The sequence below is a fragment of the Panthera onca genome, chromosome X (genome assembly GCF_046562875.1).
Source record: "Panthera onca isolate mPanOnc1 chromosome X, mPanOnc1 haplotype 2, whole genome shotgun sequence".
Lineage (NCBI taxonomy): Eukaryota > Metazoa > Chordata > Mammalia > Carnivora > Felidae > Panthera > Panthera onca.
This window is the reverse complement of record NC_138357.1, coordinates 52,188,738-52,210,361: the sequence shown is the minus strand read 5'-3', so window position 1 is coordinate 52,210,361 and position 21,624 is coordinate 52,188,738. Positions and strand designations below refer to the sequence as shown.

The following is a 21,624-nucleotide window of genomic DNA, read 5'->3' as shown; positions in this document are numbered from 1 at the left end:
TTGAATGAAGGTTCTTGTTTTTATTTTTTCTTTTTCTTCAGTTTGGATTGCAAAGGATTCTAGGAGATGAAAGGAGTCTTTTGCTATTGGCAAGAGCAATTGATCCCAAACAACCCAACATGATGACTGAAATAGTAAAAATACTTTCTGCTATTTGCATTGTTGGAGAAGAGAACATGTAAGTATTGCTGTATTACTATATTAAGTGCATGGAAAATAGTACTTGAGGAAGCCCATATTTTGTGATTTTCTTTAGATTACTTGCATGAAAATAGTATTAAATTGTAGAAAATAATTTACTGGCAATTTACCATATCTATTTTATATACAGGATTTAAAAAAACTTAAAAAAATTTTTTTTAACGTTTATTTATTTTTGAGACAGAGAGAGACAGAGCATGAACGGGGGAGGGACAGAGAGAGAAGGAGACACAGAATCTGAAACAGGCTCCAGGCTCCGAGCTGTCAGCACAGAGCTCGATGCAGGGCTTGAACTCACAGATCACGAGATCATGACCTGAGCTGAAGTCGGCCGTCCAACCGACTGAGCCACCAAGGCACCCCTAAAATTTTTTGAAAGAGATTTTAAATAGAATTCTAGTGGGAAATTCTTCAAAGTTGGATTCATATTGAATAAATAGAATTTTATCTAGCTTAAGGTAAAGCAATCATTATAAAAGTGGGGAAAAATCAGTAAATATGGCTAAATACATACACACACATACACAAATATCCTCTACATGTGCCTATCACAAAATTTGACTTCCTTAACCCACTGAATTGACCAGATGCTTTTATTTTGTACTATGATTTTATTTAAAGTGGTATTTTACTTTATTTGCCTATGATAAATGAAAAGATGAAGTAGTTATGCATAGAGTGAAGTAAACCTGTTAAACAGAAAGAACAAAATAGATTGTAATTATTCAGAGAGCATGTATGTGTTAATTTTAACAAGTCATTGCTGAATGTACATTAGATCATACCTTCCTATGGAAATAATATTGACTGAGAAGAAAAATTTCATATTTGATGTCATTAACAAGCCCAGTTAGTAAGGAACCATTGTGATAAAGGATAAAGTATCTTCTTACGGACATGAACTAAAATATTTCTTCTGAACATTTTGTGTGACAGTAATAATTTCTGTTTGAATCAGAACAGGGCCATGAAAAGACTTAAGAATATTGTAATACATTGGCTTTTTCATACATGTTAGAATAAAATGAGATCTTGCTTAATGCTGCTTAGTGTACTTAGAAACCAAAGACAAACGCTAACCAAAAATATTATCATAGAGCATTAAGTCTTATCTCAGAGCAAAGAATGAAATAACATATACAAAAGTAAGGTTTCCTTAGGTTTCATGGAAAAATCCGTTTATATATGAGTAAACAATGTTTTTTCTTGTAAATTGGGTTTTCAGTATTTAATTCCTATAATATAACCTATTCTGGTATATGTTTTATAATTATAACTATAGTTCGATAAGCATAGTATACTCCAGGGAGGTTAATTTGATTCAGACACTGTATAGCGATAGTTTCCAATAATTTTCTTCAGGTAAATAATTCTCTTGTGCTAGGTAATTATAGATGCTTTTCTAGTTACCTAGCTTTTCTCTTTTAGTTTTTGTTTCTTGTTCCCATTTTCAAAGATTGTTGGTGTTTTCAATTCTTTTAAATGCATTTGCTCTTTCCAGCACTTTATTATAAGATTTTAATATTGTATATGCCATATTATACTTAAATGATTATTAATAATCATGTTGACGCATGAAATATCAAAACCTGAAATTTTAAATTTCACTGTTTATCAACTAAGGATCTTTTAAAAATTATAACCTAGAAAATTCATTTTCCTAAAGTTTTTTAATTGAATTTTCATTTTGATGGCCCCAAATTATTTATAACTATCAATATTTGACTTGTAGAAATATGTGGATAGGAAGGAACACAACTCTTAAATTGTGGTGGTCTTTATAAACATCAAGTGCTAGAAAGGAAATAGGGAAGACTGAAAGATAACCCATATCATAATGTATGTATAAGATAGATTTCTCATTTCTATTTTTTTTCTGTGTGTGTGTGTGTGTGTGTAGTCTTGATAAACTTTTAGGGGCAATAACTACAGCAGCAGAAAGAAATAATAGGGAACGATTTTCACCTATTGTGGAAGGATTAGAAAATCACGAAGCTTTGCAATTACAGGTGAGTTCATTTTGTCTTCAATGGCTTCTGGGGTTATATTTAAAGTACTCATTTTGTATGACGCCAACTCCATTCTTGCTAGTATTTAAATAGAATGGAACATAAAAATGAAATTCTTCCTGTTGCTTGGTCATTTATAAAAGCTAGAAATTTTGTCTGTGAGAGTAACAATTTGTTTAAAATTAGGAAAACTACTTCAAGTTATTATAATATGGTGAGTATGATTATCATTAATATTTGGAAGAAAGTTAGTAAATAAGAAAATAAACCATTGGGGTACTTGGGTGGCTCAGTTGTTTAAGCATCTGACTCTTGGTTTCAGCTCAGGTTGTGATCTCTCGGTTCGTGGGTTTGAGCCCTGCATCAGGCTCTGTGCTGGCAGTGCGGAGCCTGCTAGGGATTCTCTCTCTCTTCCTCTCTCTGCCTCTTTCCTGCTCTCTCTCTCTCTCTCTCTCAAAATAAATAAACATTAAAAAATAAAATAAACCATTGAAATTAAAGCTTTAGCAATAATCAAGTGTAATAGGGCAACAATTCAGACAATGCTATTATCCTAACATAAGTTGATGAAGTCTGTGGGCTTATTGTAGAAATTTAGGAAAACTAAGCATATCTCTCTTTATGTCATTCACACAACATTCAGATATCTGATTCACCAGAATGTTGAGGGGGGATGAATTACAACTCTTTGGTCAGGGTCTATCTGATAGCCCTGTATATACCAAGACTAAATGTCTTATTTAGAAAATGACAAAACTCACTATTTTTTCTTAGATGGTTTCAGGAATAGACCCATTTTATGAAAGATAACTTTGTTCTTGAGTGATGAGAAGTCATATTTATTGACCATATTTATTGTGTGAGATCATGGACTAAGAATTTTAATTTACATAAATTATCTGATTTAATTCTCATAACAACTGAGCTGTGTAGGCCTTATTATCATGTCCATTTTGTTTATTAGATGAATAGGCTTATTGAGACTAGATAACTTATCTATGATGATACAGCTTGTAAGTGGCAGACTTAGAATTTGACATCAGGGTTTTTGGTCTTTGATGCTCATCTCTTTCTTTTAGACACTGTTTACCATTTAATGCACCATGGCGATCTTTTTCTGAATTAATTTTTAAACTAGTGTAGTGTCATTCAACAAAGAGAAGATGGTTCCACATTTAATTTTATCAAATTATTTAGTAGGGAGTGTTTAAATGTTAAAATTTCTTATCTAATGTAAAACTATTTATTTTCTCATTCTTTTATTTTTTATTGTGTTATAAATTATTAGTATCTCTTTTTTTTTTTTTGCCAGGGTTTGAAACTATAGCAGATAGATGAATTGGCTTGTCCAAAGAGAATACTGTAGTGTTACAAAACTATAATATCTCTTTAAATATTTAAGGATCTTTGTTAGTTGTTTTTTCTCTAACTATGATTATCATTTTGGGTAAACTTTTATGGTGTGCCTTTTATATCCAATGTATTACATTTTAAATAATTGGGATATTTAATTCTACTGCTTTCCTTTTTAAAATATACTTCTTATTATATATTATAATATACTTATTATATAATATATATACTTATATATTGTACATTATATAAAAATTCTCTCAAAATTTGTTTAAGTTTTTTTTTAAATGTTTATTTATTTTTGAGAGAGACAGAGACAGAGACAGAATGCAAGCAGGGGAGGAGCAGAGAGAGAAGGAGACACAGAATCCAAAGCAAGCTCCAGGCTCCAAGCTGTGAGCACGGAGCCTGATGCAGGGCTCAAACTCATGAACCGCGAGATCATGACCTGAGCCGAAGGAGGACACTTAACCGACTGAGCCACCCAGGCGCCCCTCTCTCAAAATTTTTAATATCTCTACTGAAATATTTGAAAAAATTTGAAAGATTTGAAAACTGTACTTTTTTCTTTTAGAGACACAGCAAGTAGGGGAGAGGGAGAGAGAGAGTGAATCTTAAGTAGGCTTCATGCTCAGCATGGAGCCCAACTTGGGGCTCCATTTCATGACTGTGAGATCATGACCTGAGCCAAATTCAAGAGTTGGATGCTCAACCAAATAAGCCTCTTAGGTTCTCCTGAAAACTGTGCGTTTTAGATTACTTCTTGAAATCTTTGTTCTTGTTTCTTTAGTTGGGCTTACCTAACTAAATATCACTGGCATTCAGTCATATATAGGAGTTTGTACTTGTCCCACAATGTATGTATAGGAGAAGTAAGTGTTTTAGATACATTCAATGTTTTCATTACTTACTCAAATCAGTCACTCAAAATCACACAGCTATTGAAGTGTGGAGATGTAATTTGAAGCCAGGTCTTTGTGATGAATCATTTGTATCCTGCATTTTCTTCTTTTTAAAAATATTTTTTAAGTTTTTAAAATTTATTTTGAGAGAGAGAGCATGAACAAGGTAGGGGCAGAGAGAGGGAAAGAGAGAATCCTAAGCAGGCTCCATGCTGTCAGTGCGGAGCCTGACACAGGGCTCAAAATTAACAAACCATGAAATCATGACCTGAGTGGAAATCAAGAGTCAGACACTTAACCAACTGAGCCATCCAGGTGCCCCTGAAATTTCCTAGTTTGATGAGCTACAAAAATTAGTAATTTGTTATATGCAAAGCCTATCACTCTTACACGAATTGTGAATTGTTTTTTTTTTATTTGAACTATTTCATGTCAATGAAAAAATTTCATCTAAAATTTCAAAAATATTTTCAAAATACAGAATGAAACACAAAAGTTTAAACTTATTGTTTAAAAATTATAATTAGTGCTGTATTTTAAATGCAATAGAATTACATTTTCTATTTCTGTAGTACCCTGAGACTTCTCAAAATGTTATTATAGTCGCAGGAAGTAATTCTGTTAAAATACAGCACTAATTATATTTTTAAATAACAATTGTCTACACTTTTCTCTTTTTTTGAATTTTAAAACAGGTTATTTACTTCCCATAGAAGTTTTCAAGGTCATCTTTAAAGGGAAATTTTGGGGGCGCCTGGGTGGCTCAGTTGGTTAAGCGGCCGACTTTGGCTCAGGTCCTGATTTCACGGTCTGTGAGTTTGAGCCCCGCGTCGGGCTCTGTGCTGACAGCTCAGAGCCTGGAGCCTGTTTCAGATTCTGTGTCTCCTTCTCTCTGACCCTCCCCTGTTCATGCTCTGTCTCTGTCTCAAAAAAAAAAAAAAAAAAAAAAAAAAACGTTAAAAAAAAATTAAAGGGAAATTTTGTACTTGTGATAGGATTTTCATAATCTGCAATAGTTCCAGAAACAGAGAGACAGTAAGTCATATATCTTCATATGCTCTCTCTTCACTGACTTCCCTTCAGCTAAGTAGCATTCTTAGTTCTTACCCATACTGCAATACTTCTGATCTTACTTGTTCTTTGAACCAACCTCTCACCTTCCTTTTTTTATTTCATAGTCCCAGTCTCTAAAAGAATCATCTGGGGGTGCCTGGGTGGCTTGGTCGGTTAAGCTTCTGACTTCGGCTCAGGTTATGATCTCACAGTCCGTGAGTTCGAGCCCCGCGTCGGGCTCTGTGCTGACACCTCAGAGCCTGGAGCCTGTTTCAGATTCTGTGTCTCCCTCTCTCTCTGCCCCTCCCCTGTTCATGCTCTGTCTCTCTCTGTCTCAGAAATAAATAAACGTTAAAAAAAATTAAATAAAATACTGGGGGTCCAGTGTCTTTAAAAAAATAAAATAAAATAAAAGAATCATCTGTACTTATTTTCTCTGTTTCCTAAATTTCCTTTTACAACTCAGGATTTTCAAAGTTGTTAAAAAGGTCAACAATGATCTTCTAATTTCAAAATCCAATGGCCTTTTTCTAATCCTCATCATTTGGCAATATTAATCGCCTCCCTCCTTGAAAATTTTACTGCCTTTGGCTTTATGGTCCCCATTCTCTCCTTGCTCTCTGACTACTTTAACTGCTTTGTCTCTTTTTCATATGTTTCTCCTCTTTTTCTTGGGTATTTTTTTTCTCTCTGTTCTATCTTTGGCCCTCTTATATTATCACTTTTGTTTAGACATATATCTGTACATTTACATATATACACTTGTATGCATACATATGTATTTTATTTTTCTCATGAATGTTCTCAATTGTTTCTCTAGCTTTAGCATCCAGCTGTATTCTAGTGATTCCCCAGAATTATAATTCCATCTCATCTCTCTCTGTCTTTTCAAACTTACATGTCCAAATGCTTAACTGGATATCTTAGAGACATCATAAAAATAAGAAATTAAAGATAGCATGTATATATCATATACCCATGTTCTAATACTTTACACATTACCTCATTTTAAACCTCACAGTAATTCTAGGAGAAAGATAGTAGTATCCCCATTTTATATATGAGGAAACAGGCTCATAGAGGTTAGATAACTTTCCAAGGGCCACAATGTGATTAGGAGCAAAAGTCCAGATTAGACACTAGGGAGTGTGGCTCCAGAGTACATGATCTTAACCACTACACAGTACCTCACCTTATGAAAACTAAGCAAGTAGCCCTATACACCTCAGTAGCTCCTGCAGGCATCTCTGTGTTACATCATAGTTCACTAACTCACATATTCAATCACACCCCTGAAGCAGCAAGAAAATAATTATGTAATTATATCTAGGATATTTTGTTTAAGAATATAGGAATTATCTAATTCATTTCAGAAAGAGTTCTGTGCAGAAACAAATGTTCATGCTTACATAGACAAACCCTCAGATATATGGACTGATTCTTTATAGATTGATTTTTTTCATAGTGGTTCTCAAGTCTTCAGATTTTACTCTAAGCATACTTGTAAATTAGCTATTCGTGCACTCATGCCATCACACATGAGGATGTAGCCTTGGATAAATCATTTATCATTTGTGAGTACAGGTAAATTTATAATAAAACAAGGTGCTACAGCTTATGAATAAGGAGAAAATTTGTGGAAAAGTAAATGAATGTGTTAAATATTAGGTGTTGAATGAATACCTGCTAGCACTTAGGAAACTTGTTCTATTTATTGACAGTTTTATATTACTATCATTTTTAGAGTGGACTTAGTATAATGGGGGGCTGTATAGATATATTTATACAATGTAGTCATTTTTCAAGTTCATATAAAAGTAACTTCTGACTTAAAGGATGTCTTTCCTTTTATGTCTATTTCAAAGATGATTAATTGTTAAATATATCTTTTTTTTGTCATGGAGGGTCACTAGTGACCTCCATTATATAAAAAGCAAGACACTTTTTAAGTTGTCATATTGGCGTCTTCAGCACCATTTGACACTATTGATTATTCCTATCAAAGTTCTCTCGATCCACAATTTCCATAATACTAACCTCTCCTTGTTTTGTCTCTTATATTTTTAAATCTTTTAAATCTTCTGTCTGTATGTTTGGCCCTAAAATATACTGCTTCCTAAGAGCTTAATTCTCACTTCTTTGGTCCTTTGCTTTGGTTCATTGCATTGCTCATTCTGTACATTGTCCTTGGACAGCCTTATCCATCCTTGTGACTTGCATCTAGTACTTCTATATGATGAATTTCTCTGAACTCTTCTTTTCCAAATTCTACTGACTCAGACAGACCCCCCCCCCCATATGGTCAGCTGCCTCTTGGCTGAATTTCAAATTCAATATTGTCCTTAATGCTACTTACCTTCCTATTCTTCATCCTTCTCCTTCCTACTCTAATCCTCTCTCCAATCTTAACCTGCCTTCCTTTTGTATTCTCAATCCTGGTTACCTTAGCATTATCCACTGGGTAGTATAAACCAGAAACATTATAGTCATCTTTGAATCTATTCTTCTCCATTCACCATTCCTTCAGTCACCAAATCCTACCAACTCTACTTCCTTAGTGTTGTTCTTTCCTTCATTGGTATCCCTTCCCCTCCACCTCTGCTGCCATTTGTGTATTTCAGTGCATTGTCACATCTCACCATCTTGCCATTTTTCTGGACTCTTAAATATCTTCTACCTTTTACTCTAACCCCCTTTAAATCATCTTCCACAGAGTTATAGTTTTGAAGTACAGTTCTTGTCATATCACTGCTAAAAATCCAACAAGATCTTCCCGTAACCTCTAGGATTAAAATGTAGTCTTAGTACACACAAAATACTTCATCATCATCATCATCAAAATACATCATCATATCTGTAGCCTCATATTTCACCACTCTTCTGCTTATACTTCACCACTATTCTACTTACATGTTTTGGTCCAGTCATAGTGTGCTCAGAATCCTGAACATTTTATGCTGTTTTTTTCTTCTACCTCCATACCTTTGTACATGGCTTCATCTGCCTGGAATTTTTCTCCATTTCCTGATTTAATTAACTTGCTCTGTACATTTGTATCTTTCTTGTTTTGTACTTATTTGACTTAAAACATCTTTTTTCCTAACTCCTGCTGGGGTAAGATAAAGAAAGACCTTGTTAATGTCAACAAAGTACTTAATAAGGTCAAGTGTGTGACAGTGTCAATAAAATTTTAAAAGCACACTTTGTCACAGCTAGTGGCAATATGGATAATCTGTCTGAGAATGCCCTAGAGTTGGCAATTATTGTACTCCATAGCTCTTTGAATTGTGATCAGAGAGATAGATGCTTGTATAGTTTTCAGACCTGGTAAGTTAAATAAAAGTTTGTAGCATTTTTCCAATAATTTTGTGAGGATATTTCATGTTAAAATAGTTCCCCTCTCTACCACTTTGGTAAGAAATGGAATACAATTTTTTTTTTGTATTGCCGTGTCTCATGCTATTAAAATTTGAGATATTTCATTACCATTCACCCATTATATTTTAATCATTGTATTGAGGGCAATTAGAGGTTAAACAGAAAATCCTAAATGAATGCAGAACTTGCCTTTACAAAGTTTATAATCTCTTTTGTGATATTTCACACTCTCTATCACATCCCATACCGCAGGATGAAGACAATAGCATCTTGTGACTAAAGGATGTAGACCATTATTGTAGAAAGAAAATATACTATTATAGTAAAGGAATAATCCTAATGTGATGGAAAAACTGATAGTAATTCAGTTTAGCATATAATTATACATGGTACAAATTATTGGATCTTTATCACATGCAGAGTTGGTGGTTTTTATCTATACATATTCATGCATTTATTTGGCAGCATATTTATCATGTAGAAAAGGAGACCCCTGAAGTACAAATAAAGAAACTGTTTTAGTGGTTAAGAATCAGAATTTTGGTCCAATCCTACCATATTTATTAATAATGGACAAAATTCGCTGATTTACTGTGACGTTTAAATTTTAATTCTTGTGGAAGCTATATTTAAAACAGATATGGCAGACCATTTTGAAACTTAGACTTATTATAAAGAAACTAAGCAACAGAAAGAATCTGGAAAAATGGACTTTGTGATATTCAGTTCAAGGGTACTTGCTTTTCTTCCCAGTGTAAGGAAAAAATGCTATTCAGCAATGCCAGATTTGTGCATTGTAGTGTTGTACAAAGAATCCCAAACAGTCATGAGACATGAGTTCTAGTTCAGTCTTCATGGCTTTTTATTAGCTGCATGATCTTGGGCGAATCATCTAATATTTCTAGGTTTTCAGTTTCCTTATCTTTAAAGGAACACATCAAAACAGATTATTTGGCATTTTTAGGCAGTCCCTCTGCTTTAAAATCGCATATTCTTTATTTTGCATCTCTGAGGTTGGATTTTTTTTTTTAAAGCAGATTGATTTTGCCTTATAAGCAGACAATATAGTTCAATCATGATCTTAAAGATTTATATGCTTGGAAGTTCAACATACCAATTCTGAAACTATCATTATTTGGGAATGAGTTTTGTACTTCTTTGGAGCTTAGGTTTTAGATATTAGGCAGAAGACTTTTTCCTTGAAGCCTCTAGTGCATTGCTATCCAGTCAAAGTTTCTGCATTGTCCTTCATTCATGCCGTGCAGTGTGGTAGCCAGTAGACACATAGGGCTTTTGAACACTTGAACCGTTGCTAGTGTGACTGAGCATCTGAATTTTAAATGTTATTTAATTGTAACTAAACTAAATTTAAATTGTGACTGGTGGCCCCATATTGAATAGCCTATCTCTAGCCTGTGTGTGTGTGTGTGTGTGTGTGAGTGTGTGTGTGTGTGTTTGTATCTGTATGCAAATGTATGCTGAATAGGGAGTGGCGTGGCAGGAAGTAAAGGAGAATGGAGACCATTATTTTGGATGATGGGATGCTACCCATACTTCATTGTTCAGGATGTATATATATGTATACACACATATACATATATACACATATACACATATATAGTAGAATATAACACATTCTGGGAACTGTTTTCTACCTTTCCTCTTTTTTTGTTTGTAATCTATTATGCATTTTGATAACCACATTGTTTTTTTTTTAATTGAGGTATAATTGACTTACATGATAAGCACTTTATATACTAGATAATATATTATTAAAATAATTGTATGCTTTCTAATTAATAGTTTCAAAGCTAGATATTTCCAGTATGTTAAACGATGCAATAGTTAAATTTTATTATATTACCCATCCTTAAAATCTTTTTTTGTGTGAATCTATGAATGGAGTTAATGAGGCATTTGAATGTGCTGGAAATTATTCTGTATTTGAAATAAAATGATATGGTTTAGAATCATGAGTTTTCTCCTTGCTGTCTGACCTTGTATAAGTTACCTGCTTTGAACCTCAGCTTCATCATCTGTGAATTAAGAATAATACTAGCACTTATGTTGAATGGTTTTTGTGAGGAAGGCATTAAATGGCGAATTATGTAAAGTCTCTTATATTGTTTGGTAATTAATAATAAGAACAGGGGCGCCTAGGTGCGTCTGTTAAGTGTCCGACTTTGGCTTACGTCATGATATTGCAGTTAGTGAGTTTGAGCCCAGCATTGAGCTCTGTGCTGACAGTTCAGAGCCTGGAGCCTGCTTCAGATTCTGTGTCTCCCTTTCTTTCTGCCCCTTCCCTCTCCCTCCTTCTCTCTCTCTCTTTCTCTCTCTCTCAACAATAAACATTAAAAAATATATAAATAAATGTGCTTTCAAATTTATTTTTTAAAAAGAATAATACTAATGATAATAGTTTAGGGTTCTGTATTTAATTATTCAGAATCTACATAATGGCTGTTTTGTGTTTATATTTAAGTAATAATATATTCTGGCATTGAAACGAATTCTTTGTAAACAGTGACAGTTATTTTGGTTTTGGATTGATTTTGTTATGTCCTCTAAAAAGGGCAGTAATTACATAGTAACATAAAGGGATAGACATATTTAAGATGATTTTTTTGTTCTTCACATTCATACACTATAAATGTTTTTATAAAAGGGAATCGCTGTAACAATATGTTGGAAAATGACATGATGGTATGACTATTCTGCTTATGTTATTTATATTTAATTATATGTCTATTAGAATTTGATAAACAATAAATAGTACATTGATAAACCAGTGCCATTATTTGTTTAAATTGCTGACTTCAAAGTGTCTCCTACCTATTTTGTTTGTCTTCTAATTATTTTATAGTTAATGAATGCAACTTCTTTTTTTTTTAATTTTTAAAAACTTATTTATTTTTGAGAGAGAGGCAAAGAGACAGAGAGACCGAGCACAAGCAGGGGAAGGGCAGAGAGAGGGAGTCACAGAATCCAAAGCAGGCTTCAGTCCCCGAGCTGTCAGCACAGAGTCTGATGCGGGGCTTGAACTCAAGAATTGCAAGATCATGACCTGAACCAAAGTCAGTGCTTAACCAACTGAGCCACCCAGGTTCCCCTAAATGCCACTTCTTTTTTAGCATTCAGTTATACATCACATGTAAAGTATTTTATAGTATTGCTGTATTTGTCTTATTAAATGTAAAGGTATTTTGATGTTGATATATTCATTAATTTTATTGATTTTTACTATTTTTATCATCTCCTGATCTAAATACTTTTATTTGTATAAAGGTACAATTCCAAGACTCATTAACTTGTTTCTTACTGAAATGTTCTCCTGTAGGGTATTAATACAAGCCATTAAGCTAGAATTTCTTCTGGCAAAAACAATCCTAGCAGATGGCAACTTTTCTCTCTATTAATTTTGGATTAGACATGTACTTTGGCTTGTTTGGTCATGTCATAGTTGTAACATAACAAGGATCATTCAAGCACATGCAGTGATAATATATTTAATAATATGTACAGTATGCAAACTTTTATCCCATCCTATGGAAACTATATAAAGACTTACATATTTTCTTATTGTAAGTAAGAAGGTTAACTAGTCCATTAAGGCATAAATATCATAATAACTTATTTGAAATGTCTTTTACGATAACGCAAGTATTTTTAATCAATTGTCTAAGTGTTTTATATTGACATTTGAGCATTCATAGGAGTTGGACTACATTGTTCAGTTGTCATTTAGATATTTAGTAATGTTAGAAACAACTTTAGTCATCCCCTTTAAAACATACAACTTTTTATTTTTGAACCTGGATGTGAAGTGGATGGACTAATCTCCCTAAAAACAGCTTAAATGGCTAAGGTACATATGTAAAAATGAAAGGAATACTGTATTTTTAATAAAGAAATATTTAAAGGAACTGTAATTTTAAACCTTTTAATATTTTCTTTCTACTTGAAAAATAACTATTAAAATGATAGGTGGGATAGGTCAAGTCAAAATACATTTGAAATATTTTCTTTTGCTGATCTGTTTTTCTCATACTATTATTTATTTGTGTCTCCTATATATACTTGTATATATACTTGACATCTTTACCAAATCTGGTTTTCCAGGAGTTCTCTGGCAATCAACTCTTTGAACACTGTACAGTGCACTCACTGCATACTTTAAAAATAATCAATTTAGGGGCGCCTAGATGGCTCAGTCAGTTCAGCGTCTGACTTGGTTTTGGCTCTGGTCATGATCTCGTGGTTTGTGAATTCGAGTACCTGGTTGAGTCTCTGTCAGCACAGAGCCTGCTTGGGATTCTCTCTCCCTCTCTCTCTGCCCTTCCCCCACTTGCTCTCTCTGTCTCTCTCTCTCCTCAAAATAAAGAAATCAACTTAAAAAAAAAAGAATGATCAATTTAAATGTGCAGCTCATCACTTAAACTATTATCTAGTTGCCGTAAACTTGAGCAGCATTCCCCAAAAAGTATGGATCAACAGGCAATTAGCACTTTGTTGATTCCCTTCTAGCTTGCAATTACCAGAAAGTAAGTCCCCTTTATACTAGGGAACCTCAATATTAGAAGGTAAGAAAAACCAAACCTTCTTTACAGTGTTAATATAATTAAGGAATCACCTTCACTTAAAAACAAACACTTCTATTTGTCACAGTGCCTTCTAGTTGATCTTAATTTATTTGCATTCATTTTTATACACAGTAAATTAATTCCTCTTAATCATATATTTTAAAACTTTATATTTTTTGCAAGTGTATCCCAATGATAGGAGGGAGAGAGTATAAATCAATAAAATAGCTCCAAGTTATCACTGTTCCCTGTGTAATATCAGGGTACATTATTTGATTTATTTTAGAAAAGTGTTTATAACCATATAGAATTGAGGCCAAGTGCACTCTGAGGACAGCTGGGTATGAAAGATACATTTCATGATCTTTTAAAGGGCTATATATGCAGACTTTTGGAACTTTGAGCTTCTCAGAGAGAATTCAATATTCCTTCATATTGTTTGGCAAAACATAGCAATACTTGGCCATCCATATTTTTGTTAAAATTATTCTGGACATTAGAAACTTAATTGTTAATTTTGTTGTTTATACTAAATCATCCTTATACTTATGTAAAAATTTACATTTCTTTTTATAGTATATGTATGTATGCCTTTGCTAATGGAAAAATAATGATCTGAATGCAGTAAGTAAATATTTCCTTAATGAAAAAAAATTAACAAAATTTGCTTTCTAATTGCAGGTGGCCTGCATGCAGTTTATAAATGCCCTTGTAACTTCACCCTATGAGCTTGATTTTAGAATACATTTAAGGAATGAATTCCTGCGTTCAGGACTAAAAACAATGTTACCAGTAAGTTGTGTATACACATTTATTATGCTAATGAACTTTAATGTTTTTCTCTCATTGGACAAAAGTATTTGCAGCAGAGTAAATAAATGTACCTTGTTCTATTTGCTTTTGTAAAGCATTAGATATTTTGTAAGCTTTTCTATATTGCAGTAATGTCAGTCTCTCTATACAATTTATGGTTCAGAATTCAGCTAATGTATCCAGAATGATGTGGGTGGTTTTTTTGTTGTTGTTGTTTTGTTTTGTTTTCTCAAAGTCGAAAGGGAATTTCTTTTCTTTGAATTTGAATACTGAGAACATAAAAGACTGCTGCTTTTTCTTTTTCTGCAGCCTCAATTTTCATTTAAAAGTTTTTGCTTTCCTCTTTGAACTTACATTGATGTCGTTTATATTCAGCATTAAGTGGGACGCCTGGGTGGCTCAGTCGGTTAAGCGGCAGACTTCGGCTCAGGTCATGATCTCGCGGTCCATGAGTTCGAGCCCCGCGCCGGGCTCTGTGCTGACAGCTCAGAGCCTGGAGCCTGTTTCAGATTCTGTGTCTCCCTCTCTCTCTGCCCCTCCCCTGTTCATGCTCTGTCTCTCCTTGTCTCAAAAATAAATAAAAAACGTTAAAAAAATATATTCAGCATTAAGTATGTATAGAATTTGGATTAGTATATTCTAGACACATTTCTTAAGAATGGTATTCTTGTTACAATGCTGTAGGAACTTTTCTTAAAAATAATTCCTTAAATTGAATATGAATATATGCAATAATTAACATTTTTGAAACAACTTTACAGCTTGATCTGAGATAAAGTACACTTATAAGCACAAATACAACTAATGTGACTTTTTATTTTGTCTAATATGTTAACTGAAGAGGGATTTTGTTTAAACATGGCATTGTTAAAAGACAATTGTTTAAACTCACTAGTCTCACACCTGAGAAAAAAGAAGCAAAAGGGAGTAAATATATATAATATGTACACATATACACATATATATATATGTGTGTGTGTATGTATTATATATATGTTATATAAATGTATATAATACTTAAAGTACTAGAAATACCAAAATAAGGGACATTTCCTGGTGAAGAATGAGTGTGTAGCATGCATCTGTAACTCGTGCTCTGATAGTCTTAACTGAAAGTAGTTGGAATTCATCATCATAAAATGTACCATAGACTTGGGTCTACTGAAACCCATTTTGATAAGATGTATGCTTTGGTGTATCTGGTTTTAGAAAAGTTCAGTTCTACTTTGAATGGTCCTTTAACCCATGACTTTAAAAAGGAAGGAGTTGATTGCAGTTAATCAAAACACATTTTAAGTGACTTATATTGAGGTTCACTATGCAGGTAACTTAGGCACATTCATTAGTTATGGTGTGTGTAACCCGTATTCTTGTGTTGTCACAAATCTTTCCTCATGAAAGGTCTGTGGGCTTAGGTAGCTACAGATAATGTTACAGTCTTGATTCTAGTGTGGCTTTTGAGTTGTTGGCTTCCATGCTTGTCCTCACTGGGCTGGTCCTCTGTTTCTAAGAGAGTAATAATGTCTTTGGACATTTTCTGGCTACAAGGGCTCCTTAGCATCCTCTGCTCACTTACTAATATGCCACATTTTTTGTATTAGTTGTTGCTATTATTCTTCCATCTTTTGTTTCCCTGTATCTATTATAATTTAACATTCATTTTCTGCCTTATACTACTGAATATCTGATTGAGAAAATTGTGACTCTCAGTTTATTTAAGTTCTGTTTTCAGAAAGAGTATGAATGGTAGCTCTTGTCCTTTTCTACTTTTCTCTGCTGTGTTCATCTTTGCTGGGTTCAGTGGTCTCATGGTATGTTACTCACTTGTTTACACTGACAATGAAGATTTTGCATCAGTGATTCTAAGCTTAAGCCTTTTGTGGCAACATGTACTTCTTAATATATGCATTCCTAATATATGTATCCAGTTAGATTTTTCTTTAAGTGTCACATCTCTTCAGTATGTCCTGATTCCTATATCTCAGTTGCTTCCTCAGCAAGAGAAAAGAAGAAAGTGTCATGTTTCTGCCTCCTAAAGTTTTGTAAAGCAACAAACAAAGATTCTCAATATTTTTTCTAAGACAATGGAGTGATATATGATTAAATACAGCCCAGGTTATCAACTAAAGAATTTGGACATGTACCCCTAGAGATAATCTATCAAAATCTCATTGGGGGTAAGGCAGGGATGTTTGGTTTGAAAAGAAAAACAAACCCTCCCCAGGTATTTCTTATATATGAGAATCAGAATCCAGAAAGATAGACCCAGAAGGTTAGATATTCTTTCTTTAATACCATAGATTTCACCACTGATGTTGTTCTTGTACTTTTTTCATCACATTTGGAACAAAGGTCTGAATGGTCATACTTTAATGTACATTAGATGTACCTAATTATGTCAATTATCTAATTGACTCACTATCTAATTTCCTAAATATTTAAGCTTAAACTTCTAGAACTTTGTTAATATTAAACATCTGTACACATGCATGGAAGCTTAATAATATATTCATAGGAGAGTTTTTTAAATCCTCACTTTTTTTCCTGTTTATTCTTACTTTATACTCCATTCTAACAGGAGGAGCTCCCTAATTTTCTAGAATGTATCACATTCAAAACAGCAAATTAGATGTGGCTAAAGCTAATTCAAATTGTTGGTACATGAATAAAAAATTATCACAAACCTATCTGGTTGTATGAACATGTTGAATCCATTTATTGTATACCTGAAACTAATATTACACTGTATGTTAACTTACTGGAATTCAAATAAAAACTTAAAAAAAACATATCTGGAATCATTAAGTGTTAGAGAGAATGATTCTTAGTGTTTTAATAACCCCTGAGACCATTGTAATATTATAGTACAGTGAAACATTTTTCATACAATAACCAGAATCCTCAAGATAAGGATTATTTTAATTATATTCTGTAAGAAAGACAGATACCATATGTTTTCACTCTTATGTGGATCCTGAGAAACTTAACAGAAACGCATGGGGGAGGGGAAGGAAAAAAAAAAAAGAGGTTAGAGTGGGAGAGAGCCAAAGCATAAGAGACTCTTAAAAACTGAGAACAAACTGAGGGTTGATGGGGGGTGGGAAGGAGGGGAGGGTGGGTGATGGGTATTGAGGAGGGCACCTTTTGGGATGAGCACTGGGTGTTGTATGGAAACCAATTTGACAATAAATTTCATATATTGAAAAAAAACTGAAATAAAATCCTTGAGCAAAAAAAAAATTGTATTCTGCAAAAATTTATTTTCAATATTCCCCCATCTCTATTGATAAATTATGGTGTTTAAAGGGAGTTTATACTTCATTTATATGGAAAATTCTGTTCATAAATTTGCTTTAGCACTTTGGATTAGTGAGTTGTTACACACTATACAGTTAGTTAAATAAGTTTAGAAAATATTAGGTAAATAAGATTTGTGAAGGAACAAGAGAGTAAGAAATTATGTCTGTAAACATCATGCATTCTTACTCTGTTTGAAAAAAAACAACAAACTCTTTCTTATTCTGTTGAAGACTCAATTTTGATTGCTTGACTGGTAATCAGTCATGTACTGGAAATGGAATTTCCTTTGAAATACACTATGTTATAGAGACTTAAATATGTGTTTTACAGAATCTGTCAAAAATGTTCCATATCTATACAGCAATTCTGTTTAAAGAAATAACTGAACATATTTACAATATTTTACATAATTAATAATATAATTCAGTACAGTTATGATAATATATATTTTTAAATATAAAACTTTAGTGATGCATTTCCATTTCCTTTTATAGGGTATCATATGTGTGCTATATAAAAACTTTATTAATTAAATGTTTATTTCATCATGAATTTATGGATATATTTTTCAGGGTTTGATATTTGACTGAATGGAAGCTTTATATATGTTTGTGTATGTATATATGCATATATATTTGTATTAATGGAGATTATTAATAAGCAATATAAGATATCACATTTCTATGTGTATACATTTTAATAATTTTTAAATGTTCATTTATATATTTTTGAAAGAGAGAGAGAGAGTGTGTGCGTGAGTGAGTGGGGGGAGGGGCAGAAAGAGAGAAAGAGACAGAGAGAGAGAATCCCAAGCAGGCTCTGCACTATCAGTGCAGTGCCGGGCTTCATCTCACAAACCACAAGATCATGACCTGAGTCTAAATCAAGTGTCAGTCACTTAACTGACTGAACCACTCAGAAGCCCATATATCTGTGTTTTAATATTGTGGTATATATGTTCATATACTATATGAACTATATTTATATAACTAATGTGTTGTCCTAATTAAAAACAATTAAACATTTAGCCACTTATTTTTACAGAAAATATTTAATCAGATTGATTCCTGTTTTATAAAATTTCTGATGCTAAATGGCTGTATTCAAATTAGATTTTTCTGTTTTTCAAACATATTTGAAAGTGTTCAAATTTTATAGTGAGCCTCTAAGAAGGAACATAACAATATGTTATAACATAAGACATAAAAATGAGGAAAAGTCCATATTGTAAAATGTGTTAACAATTGTTTCTGCAATGACCAACATACTGGGTATTTCTGGCTTCTGCTCTTTTCTGACTGGAGTTCTGAAATCACCTGATAAAACATTCCACCAATGGTAGGAAATTTTGCATTCCAACAGATTGAAAAGTGAAAAACTAGACCCAAAGCAAGTTATTCCTAAAGAGGAAACTAAGTGTAAATACATTTATCTGTCATTTATTCTATATGAAATTATAGAAACATACTAATAAATATTTTCATATGTTCTATATGTAAATTTAAATTATGTGAACATTAGAAAAAATCTATAAACTGCATACATTTGCATTTGGCTTTAGTAATAGCATTACACTTCCATTTATAATTGTTCTATGAATAAAAGTAGAAACAAGGAATGAATCCTATTTTGTTTTGTTGACCTAATTTGAAATACACCATGCTTGCATTTCCTTTTAGAGTTAAAACTCAGCTCTGAAATCCTAGTCCCACTTTCAGTATCACCCTTGAGCATCCACAGTTGTGATTATCGATTTGGGTTTTGAAAGCTGCAACTTAATGGACACATATTAAAACATATTCCAGGTGATATATATTAAGCCCAACAATCTCTAGTGTGGCATGCTTCCAAAGATTTTGTCCATACTATTATTTTGAAAATTATCAGAGGTTTGTATTGCATGTGCTTATAATGTATTCCAAAAACAAATCTTTGATGCCCAAGTTGGTATTTTGTGATTAGGCCAAGAAAAAAAAAAGTGGGGGAGGAGGCTAGACATGCAGCTTGATAAAAAAAAATCCTGATGCCTTTTTGCTTCAAAATCACAAAATATCACTTAAGATTTCTTTACACAACTTTCTACACCATACTTGGGGCTGTTGTGCTTGAATATATCCTTGCATTTATTCTTCATTAGTACAATTGATCTATATTTGCATTTTTTGCCAGAGGCATATGTGAATATTCTAACTGCATGAGTTCTTTTGCTATCTTTGATGAGTATGTTTAATCAAAAATGACAGCATTCAAATTGGATTGTTAGCAATTAGTTTTTTTCAACTGTAAAAGTGATTGTTAATTTTTTTAATGTAAATAATCAAAATCTGGGTCATGAAAAGAAAATGCAATTAATATAATGAGGTTCTTTAATTTTAAAATAGGAAAATACATAGTGCATTTGCTTTCTCTCAGGAAACTAAGTGCCTGGGTCAATATTTAAAATTACTTCTGTATATATAAATGAATAATAGTGTCTATGCTTTATTACCAAAGTATGGTGTTTTCAAACTGTTACTCATCTGTAGTTTTATGTTTGTATATTAGGATCTAAAAGAAAAAGAGAATGATGAGCTTGATATTCAGTTGAAAGTATTTGATGAGAACAAAGAAGACGACCTGACTGAATTATCACACCGTCTCAATGACATTCGAGCAGAAATGGAATATCCTTTTGACAAGCCACAGAAGTCATTTTGCATGTATTGTGAAAAAGGGATTTGTGGGTGATTGTGTGGACCATTATTAGAGTTTTTGTCTGCCAGCCCAATTTATATCCATTTACTTATATTAGTACCTCTCTATAATGCTGTCCTTCAGATTCATGTTGAGGAATTGTCAGACTATCCCGATGATTTACACAGATGGTATTGAAATCTGCACAATGGCTTGCTGTATTATAGATATATTCAGCTTAATAGTCTGGAATAGACAAGAGCCTAAGGCATATACCTCACTCAAATGTAAGAATTTGGGAGGAAAAGTTCACTGAGTTCATATGTGACTATAGGTAATATGCTTCTTCAGTTTTATTAAAAGTTACTCAAATGATCTAGAGATATAATTCAATTCAAATAAGTGTCTTAGTCTCAATACAAATATTTTGGTTCCTTAGTAAAAAAAAAAATGTTTAGATGTGATAGTATCTGACTATAACAGGGCTATGTGGTAGAAGCGTTTGAGTCAAATACCAGGTGTAATCTTCCTGTGGCAACAATTTTATATGACAAGATTTTAGATATAAAAGATGGTTGTCATAGCATTGCTGGCCATTTGTTTCACACTCAGTAAATTTCTTACTTAGGGAATTTGGAGGAGACTGGGAAACACTTCAAAACTAAAATGATTTTTGAGATGGAATTTTTCTCTATGGTATCTTCTTCCCTCTTCCTCCCTGCACTGCCAAAAAAAAAAAAAAAAAAGAAAGAAAGAAAAAAAAGCTGGAATATTCCTCTCCTTGAAACTCACAGTACTTTCTGTCTATACATATACTGTCTATACTATACATAAATATGTATAGTTCTGTTCCCCTATGAGATTGAGGGCAGAAATGTTATATTTCATCTTTTTCCTCCAATGCTACTATTGAAGTGTCTTAGAAGTATTAGATAAATGTGTGTATGATGGATAACGATGCCATTATAATAAGGGATCAACGCTACTAATTTCTTATCCAGCATTAGTGACTCTAGCCGACAGTCATTTTCATAATATTAAATGCTTTTTGTATTAATATATATCTTGCTTCCTTGCTTTGTATAGATTTCTCTTATTAGTCAAACTTCACCATAAAGATATTTTGGGTTCCATTCTGTAACCGCTTAAGGGACCTTATGAGACTTTAACACAACACTCTTACATGGGGTGTAAGAAATAATCCATCATATACTTAATTCTACTTCAAACAAAATGTTGACATTTCAGGTTATTTTTAGAACGTTAGATTACATTTCCTTTTCTACCTTTCTTTTAGATCAATTTTCTATGTCCTCACTTTTATTATAAAAGTGAATCCATTTTTGAAATCTGTTATCTAGT

The 21,624-nt window shown here is 32.8% G+C and overlaps 1 protein-coding gene across 1 annotated transcript in view; it reads left to right on the top strand.

The window, feature by feature from the left end:
• Nucleotides 1–21,624, top strand: part of DIAPH2 (diaphanous related formin 2) — a 1,007,297-nt gene that overhangs the window by 252,470 nt on the left and 733,203 nt on the right. The window contains exons 9-12 of the mRNA XM_081793317.1: nucleotides 42–178; nucleotides 2,102–2,210; nucleotides 14,158–14,268; nucleotides 20,134–20,252. Coding sequence (XP_081649443.1) covers nucleotides 42–178; nucleotides 2,102–2,210; nucleotides 14,158–14,268; nucleotides 20,134–20,252 — 476 coding nt within the window. The remainder of the gene's footprint in view (nucleotides 1–41; nucleotides 179–2,101; nucleotides 2,211–14,157; nucleotides 14,269–20,133; nucleotides 20,253–21,624) is intronic.